Source organism: Coturnix japonica, chromosome 20 (assembly GCF_001577835.2).
Source record: "Coturnix japonica isolate 7356 chromosome 20, Coturnix japonica 2.1, whole genome shotgun sequence".
Lineage (NCBI taxonomy): Eukaryota > Metazoa > Chordata > Aves > Galliformes > Phasianidae > Coturnix > Coturnix japonica.
This window is the reverse complement of record NC_029535.1, coordinates 1,008,342-1,016,279: the sequence shown is the minus strand read 5'-3', so window position 1 is coordinate 1,016,279 and position 7,938 is coordinate 1,008,342. Positions and strand designations below refer to the sequence as shown.

Below are 7,938 nucleotides of genomic sequence, written 5' to 3'. Positions count from 1 at the left end.
GCCAGAAAGGGGAACTGCAGGCGCTTTGGGGCTGGGTTGGAGGACAGGGCGGGGGGTGGGGCACCCTGCTGCCAGTGGGAGCACCTTGCGTTGCACACCCACCATGCAGACAGGCAGTGCAGCCATTGCATGAATGCACAGAGAGGTACAGCTGCAAATCCTGCTATCCTGAGCCAAAGCACTTTTAGGAAGGTTGAGGCAGATGCTTCCTTCTGAGTTACGGGGAGCCTCAGCCCAGGCAGGCAGGGAAAGTTCAGCTGAAGTGGCTGCAAGAGCCAAGGAGCTGCCTGGGGGTGTGCATGTGGAGTGCATGGTGCACTGGGTGGCCTGGGCACTGCCAGGGTGCATCAGATGCACTGGTAACTGCTGGGGCACGCTGGTGTGCACCATGTGTGCTGGGTGCAGCAGGCACTGATGTCACACAGGGTGTGCTGGGGTGCACTTTGCATGCTGGGGTGCATCAGGTGCCACCTATGATGGCAGTGCCCTGCTCAACAGTCCCTGCTGAGAGTGAGCTGAGGCTGCACGAGGAGCAGTGGTGAGGTGTGAGCTGGGCCCCTTGCAGTCTGCTTGCTTCCAGGGGTCCACAGGGGTGGGAAGAGGCTGCTCTCTTTGCTAACTGTCTTTTCTAATTGAGTTTGAAGCAAACCTGTTATCCAGCCCTGCACATGGCAAGAAATGCAATTAAGTAGCTTGTGAAGCCTGCATCCCAGGGAGTGCTGCCATGTCCAGAGCTGCCCCCACTGCTCCCATGCTCTTGGAGCATCAGAAAGCACATGGTTACCTTGGCTCTATCACCCTCCTCCTCTCCTCCACCCTCCAGCTGCAGCAGGACCCTGGGAAGCCAGGGATCATCCCGGTCTCACCCCCACTGGGTCCCAGCACAACACTTGCCCTCTCCCACAAAATGTGCTCTGAATTCTTCAGGCAGGAGGAGACCTGGGAAGTGCCAGGTACTGTCAAGCTAGGGCACAGACAGCCCTCAGTCCCCATCCCTTCCAGAACACCTCTCAATGGCAAGAGCTGGCTCCTGCTACCATGTCTGCAGTTGTGATCCTTTCCCACCATCCCACCCCAGTTAACAAAGAACTACTTTTTCCCAAAGCTATGACTGTCCTGAAATGAGTTTGCTTTATTTAGAATCACAGAATCATTAAGGCTGGAAAAGACCATGAAGATCACCTAGTCCACCCCCAGCCCATCCCCACCATGCCCACTAAACCACATCCCTCAGAGCCACATCTATACCCTTCTTGAAAACCTGAATGGTTGGTGACTCTACCACTTTCCTGGGCAGCCTGTTCCAATTTAGTAGGTTGGTTACTTGATTCCTTGGCATCTCATAGGTACTTACCAGGCTCTCCCCAAAGAGAGCCTGGCCTCTCACTCTCCGGATTGCCTGTGCACTTGCAGGGTTTCCTTAAACATCCTGGCCTGGACTCAGTTATTGCAATAATCACCGCTGTTTTTGTGTAGTTCTGCTCTGGAGAGCATTTATCCATTGATGATCTTCTCACTAATGTATCCAGGCATAGTATAGATCAGCAGAACCAGGAAGACCGTCAGAAGTGCAACCACAAACAGCACAATGATGTACTTCTTGTACCGCTTCCAGATGAAGAACACAAAGGTCTTCATGGGGTTCACAAACCAGTTGAAAGAAGTTTTCGGCCGGCTGGAACATGAAGAAGTGAAATGAAACTGCCCTTTCCTGGCAGCAGGAGTCCTGCAGACACCCCCACCTTGCTCCGCAATTGCTCTAAACTCCCTGAGAAGTGGGTTCTCCCTCTTCCCACATGAAAAGCCACCAAAAAGAGAGCTACCAGGCTGTGAAGGTGATGAATACAGATACTCACTTAGGCTTTTCCAGGGGCTCAGGCTCTTTTCGGCCCAAACCAACAGGATTCTTCTCAGCCTCCTCCATGGTCAGCAGCTGGAACTCTGCCTCTACTTTACCCTGGAGTGGGAACATAACAGAGTCACAGCTACATGTGCTGCTTCACAAAGCAGGTGCTAGCCATGTACCTTGCCAGGACTGGGTATTTTTCTCCCAGATCCACTTGAGCCCTGCACAAAGATCTGTGCAGATGGGTCATTGCTGCCTCTGCAGGTTATGTGTATGCAGTACAGGCAGCCATGTCCCAGCAAAGTTGCATCACTGGCTCTCCACTCACTCCCACCAGTGCCCTGCCTTACCGTCAGGAGGTACTTGTTCCCACTGGGGTCTGTGAACTCAACGTCTTCTGGTTTAACTGAGCTGCTCCACTTCTTCTTTTTCTTCTTCTTCTGTTTGGCCTCCCCCTCCTCTCTCTCCTCGTCTGCTTGATCTTTGAGTTTGATGAAGGGCCACCAGCCCCTCATGCGCTTGTTGCGGAAGATGGAGAAGCGAGGTGCAGCATTCTCCTTTGCCATCTTGATGGTGCATTGCTCTGAGCTCTTGGCTGCCCGCACCATGTCATGCAGCTTCAGCTCAATGGAGCCTGCAGGCACAGGGATAGCTCACGATGAAACCCCAGGGGGAGCCCCATGCTCCAGCTGGTGTCTCAGCCATGCTCCCACCAGCACCAGCCCATTCCATCTGCTGCAGTGATCTAACAGGGTCAGGCTACCCCACTCGCAGCAGACCATGCCTTACCTAGAAAATCATTAGCTGAAATCCTATCATAATCCCAGACTTGGAGGACCAGAACAGCTGGTTCCCGAAATTCTGATTCCTCCACAGAGAAGACAGAGTCCTTCTTCTTGTAGGTGATCTCCTTCTCAGTCGGGAGATAGTTGAAGCGGAAGATGAACCTCCAGTTGAAATTGCCCTCCCCAGTCAAGGAGTTAAAGTGAACATCTGTCTCCTGCTTGTCGTGTTCGAGCCCCTTTATCCAGCTGCAGGAGAAGCTCAGTTATCTCATACCCCTTGTCACCCTGCCCCAAAGACAAAGCAGAAGGATGGAGGATTTGAACCCTGTGGGGCAGCAGGAAAGGGTCAAAGAAACAAATTGGACCAAGTGACCGCTATCTGTGGGGTCAGAAGTCAGGGTAGGGGAGGGAGGAGCAGAGGTTCAGAGGAGGGCCCTGAGCAGGGCTGGGAGCCAGATAGCCAGGACTTGGCCCCCTGCCGGCTCCCATCAGACCTCTTCACGTAGATGTCACTAGAAGGCTCTCCAGTTACTGGGTTGACATCATCAAGGATCACATCATCTGTATTCCAGATAATCACACGCAGCTCGTAGCTGTGGGAAAGACACAGGGGTGAGTGAGACCTATGCTCTCATGCTTGAGGCCTGGGAGGGCAAAGCAAGTCTACACCAGCCCAGCAGTAGGACCTGAAACCCCCCAGACCTGTGGTATCCTGCCAGGGTCCCCCTGGCCCAGCCCAGTGGCCTCGTTAACTTGCATGTAGCCCTTGTTAGTGAGTTACAGTGCTGCAAGACAAACACTCACAGTGAAAACAAATAGCTTATGCAAAGATAAGCCCTGGTGTAGTGCAAACCCACCCAGCACCACTTAGACATGGGAGCACAGGAAGGCTGATGCAAGAAGAGACCTCTGCAGTCTCCACATTAACCTGCTGCTCTGCCATTGTAGTAGAGCAGATTGATCAGGGCCTGGACCACGTGAGCTTTGAGCATCTCCAAGTGAATATTCTCACACCTCTCCAGTTCCCTGAGTCCCCATCCCAGGATTTCTTCACTCTCATTATGAACAATATCCAGATGGAGTTTTCCAAGCTGCAAGTTGCACCTGTGAGAAGAATCTGGGGTCCTTCATCTCAATACTCTCATTAGATCATGGACAGAAGCAGATCAGCTCCTTCAGTTTCCCTTCTCCGGACAACCCAGGAGAAGGAAATTCTCCATTCTCCATTCAGAAAAGAGCTGGGTGAGTAGCTCACACCTAGATTCCTACCTTCTCCATTCAGGGAGCTTAACCTTGCCCTTCACCAACACTGGTGCAGCTGAAACCCTAATGCATGAAGCCAGTGCACCCAAGATACCATCCCTGCTCCCAGGGGTGCTACCTGATAGGCAGTCGGGGCTTGATATTGACTGGTGGTGGTGCAGGAACGTCATTGGGAAACATGTCGATCCACATGTGCAGGGAGCCCTGGTGAGAGGTGACAGCAGAGAGGTTTCAGAAGACTGACCACCCTCTAGCTCTTCAAGGAGCCAAGCTTGGCCCTGCAAGGACAACTATAACAGAAGGCCACCACTGGTCACCCTTCATCACCATTCCCAGTGCTTCAGAGCTTTGTGTGGATTTTAGACAGAGTTGGATAGAAAAAAAATAAGACCATCAAAATTGCTTCCTTTCCTCCCCATCCTGCTTCCAAGAAAAAGCATTCCAGATGAGCTGAGTCTACTTCACACTCAGCCTTTTGCAGTCTGGAGTTCCTGTGCTCAGCCTGGCTCCAGTGCAAATCAAGCACTGAGCAGAGTGTCTTGGCTCTCCAACTCTGAGTGCTCGGTGCTGAATGAGCCATCAGACATGTTCAGTGCATGGCCATCAGCATCAGCAGGAGGAAGAATCTGCTCTTGGCACTGCTGCCCCACTGCCATCAAGCTTCTGCTGACTGCTGACAGAAACAGCTGCCCATCCAGGAAGGGGTAGAGCTTGGGACGCATGCCATGATGTGGAGACAGAGGGATAATAGGAATCAGACAGGGTGCTGGTTACCAGCTGCCCTAAAGGTCATTGCCTGGAGCAATGTTGGCTTTGGACAAGGAAACACACCGCACCTGTACGAGCCCAGGGCTCTCTGGGGAGTAAAGGGATCGGATCTCCACGTGCTCTGGTACCAGCTTGTACCCATGTCCTGGCATCTCTTCCCAGTGCTGCAGGACATACAGAGCCTTGTGCTCATCATCCACTGACCAGTTCTCATCAGCTGCTCCGCTCTCATCCCTCACAGAGGCCCCTGCAGCAGGACACAGCCATGGAAAAAGCGCTCAATATGCCACAGTGAGGAGGAAAACTGTAAGCAGAAGATGAGCAAGCCAAGAGAAATAAGAGGAAAAGGGCAAAAAAGCTTTTACAGTGGTCTAGGGAAAAGGATCCACAGGATGCTGAGCAGGATACAACCCTCTGGGGCAGTTTAAGGTCTGTGGTGATGCCAGCACACCAACAGATAGGAAATATTGCCCTGGGAGTGCTCAAGGAAAGAACCATAACACTTGGTAGTGACACATGACCATGCCCTCCATGCACCAGAGCAAATGATGTCCCTGAGCTGGTTTTTGTTTGATTGGAGCAGAAATCAATGACAGCATCTTTAAATGCTGGTGGAGGAAGCGGGAGCCCTGACAACATGAACACTTCTTAGCTTCAGACAAAACAAATGATTTAGTTCACGTACAACCCAATACAAATATTCCTGTGAGCAAAGCACTTAGACAGAATGGAAATCGGCCAAATTGACTCAAAACAGAGGCAAAACCAGCTCAGAATTAAACTGCAAGATGATGGTGAGGCTGATCCATACTCCATGGTTTCAGGAAGGGATAAGAGCAGCAGAAAAACAATCACAACCACAGACAGCCAATGGGGAAAGCAAGATCTGCAAGTGGATCCAAGGGAAAACATAGTAAGGCTGACAAGGGTCTGTGTAAGTGAACAAAACCTCTGCAGCCAGAATCTAAAATACTCATTCAAACTGACTCTGGAAGGAAGGCTGATCCAGGTATTCGCAACAGAGATGAAAAGTCTTTGGGAGAGAAAAAAAAAGAGGAAAGAGGGGTAGAGTCATTTTTTTTAAGAAGAGCATGTCCACATCATGTAGTGGACATCCAGCCATCCACAAGCAGGCCAGGTCTGCTCCATTCCTGTCTCCAGGCTGGACCCACTGCACAAATGCTGGCCCCTGGAGACCTATGATTGGGAAGGTTTTCTTCCACTGGCAATGGCACCAGGGCTTAAAATTCCAGTAACAAGGAAAGAGAAATAGTAAAGGAGATATGAAAGCTGCCTGTAAGGAAGAAATTGACAATAGTGAAATGGGGAGTAAGCTAAAGAATCCCTGAAGGACAAACCAGCTAAATGCAGGAAAGAATACTGGAAAAAGCCCCCATAAAACAATAACAGGACCCCAGTCTACAGGTGATGGTGGTCACAAGCAGATGGAGATCAAGCTCCATGACAGCATCAGCCACTGCAATAAGCTGCAGGTGCTCTGGCTGAGCAAGCACCAAGCACCCATGCAGAACACTGCTGTGAGAGGCTCACTTTGCAAAACAAATATTCCACCTTCTGCCTGGGAGGCTGCTATGGGTCCTAATGATCTGGATCACGTTTCCCCCATCTCAGAAACATCACCCACCAAAGCCAGGCTGCTGGGTGCTGAGGATGCTCCCCACAGTGACCCATGAACACAGGGATGGCATGGGCAGACAGCCCCAGCAGCAATTCAGGGAAGAGAGGCTGGTGGGTTCCCAGCCTACGACATCACCACATTCACTGCAGGAGCCATCAGGGCACTCCAAGCTCTCTGTACCTTCAGGAAATACTTCAGGAGGGACCTTGAAGATTTTGCTGCCCACTTTGACTTCCTCCCGTCTGTACTCTGCTGCAGGGAGTGACATTTTCTTGCATAAGCTATCCAAGATCTGTGTGGGCTTGAAAGCATCTCGCCACATGTTATAGCCATTTCTGCATGGAAGGAAGAACATGCTCAGTTCAGACACTGGCAGAGTTTTTTTCACAGGCCCTTTACTTTCTCTCCAGCACAGGCTGTACCAGGATGCCCCTGCTTAGATTTCCCTGGGAAAACCACAGATGCACAAAAGCTTAATGAAAGGAAAGCTTTATGAGCTCCTCTCCCCTGGAACAAGCCAGGGTTGCCCCTCATAAAACCGACGGCTTCAGAGCAGCAACAGCAGCAACTCTCACTGCAGCTCTGAACTGGGAGCTCCTGCTCCTGCAGTAGGAGTTTGAGCTATCACAGGAAGTTGGTAGGAGGCAAAAAAAATAAAGAAGATGGACTTATGTAACTTGTAATGCATCTGCACATTACACTGCAGATGCCAGCTCTGTCCTGCAAAACTGGAGGTGCTGTGAGTGGCAGAAGTGGAGAACAAGTCTCATGGCTGCAATGTGTCAGACTAATACCTACATGTCATACTGCGAAGCCACTCCACAGTTGGCCCTGTGCTTGCTGTAGAACCGGTTCTCCAAATCAATCTTAGTCTCTCCAATCAGGTCGTCAGATCCAACCAAATCATGGTCAAATACTGCCACAGTGAGCTCCGATTCCATGGGAAAGGAGACTGTCAGCTCCACAACTCTGGTTGGAAGCAGATGGGGAAGTGTAATTAGCAAGAAGTTAAGCACATGCTCTACTTCAATCATCCCACATTTAAGAATTGTGTTTGCCAGCCCTGAGACCTCTGATAGAATTTGTCTCTTCACTAGTTCACCATGTGCAGTTTTCAGTGTCAAACAAAATTCAAACAAATTCAAACTTGTTCAAACAAAAAGAGTTATTTATCCATGAGTGTGTGCCGCCGGATAGAGCTCCTGGAGGTAAGGACAAATGTCTCCAAAGCTCTCTTGTTTTGCTACTCTGTCTGATAAATCAAGCCCTCTGAATGCTTCCTTCCTGAAGCCAAATACCCCTGTGACAGATGGAGGCAGGAGACAAGTCTGAGATCTTTGTCTTATAGCACAAAATTGCCCAGGAGAGAGGAAAAGAAGACTGTGCACGCTGGGTCATGTCATGAGCCCCACATCTGCACTACAATTAAACCTTGCAGAGGAAAACTTCCTACATACTCTCCAAACACAGGATTGAGCTGCTTTGGGATATATCGCTCCTTTGTGTCCTTCTGCTCCTGTCCCACTGTCACCACCACGTAGGGGTCTGCCTTGCCATTGGGGTCTGCTGGAGACAGGTTCGTAGCCTGAAATACACAGGAGGCACAGCCACACATCAGCTGCAGAGAGCAATGTGAA

General features: G+C 50.7%; 1 protein-coding gene across 2 annotated transcripts in view; it reads right to left on the bottom strand.

Annotated features, from left to right (window-relative positions):
• Window positions 1-1,092: 1,092 nt before the first annotated feature.
• Window positions 1,093-7,938, bottom strand: part of LOC107322795 (fer-1-like protein 4) — a 30,101-nt gene continuing 23,255 nt past the window's right edge. Inside the window, exons 32-41 of one of the 2 annotated variants that reach the window (XM_032448597.1) lie at window positions 7,759-7,886; window positions 7,100-7,270; window positions 6,482-6,636; window positions 4,731-4,909; window positions 4,013-4,098; window positions 3,126-3,224; window positions 2,636-2,877; window positions 2,197-2,480; window positions 1,857-1,957; window positions 1,093-1,675 (exon numbers count right to left, since the gene is read on the bottom strand). In XM_032448597.1, coding sequence (XP_032304488.1) covers window positions 1,495-1,675; window positions 1,857-1,957; window positions 2,197-2,480; window positions 2,636-2,877; window positions 3,126-3,224; window positions 4,013-4,098; window positions 4,731-4,909; window positions 6,482-6,636; window positions 7,100-7,270; window positions 7,759-7,886 — 1,626 coding nt within the window. In that variant the 3' untranslated portion in view covers window positions 1,093-1,494. The other variant, XM_032448596.1, reaches the window with a different exon arrangement.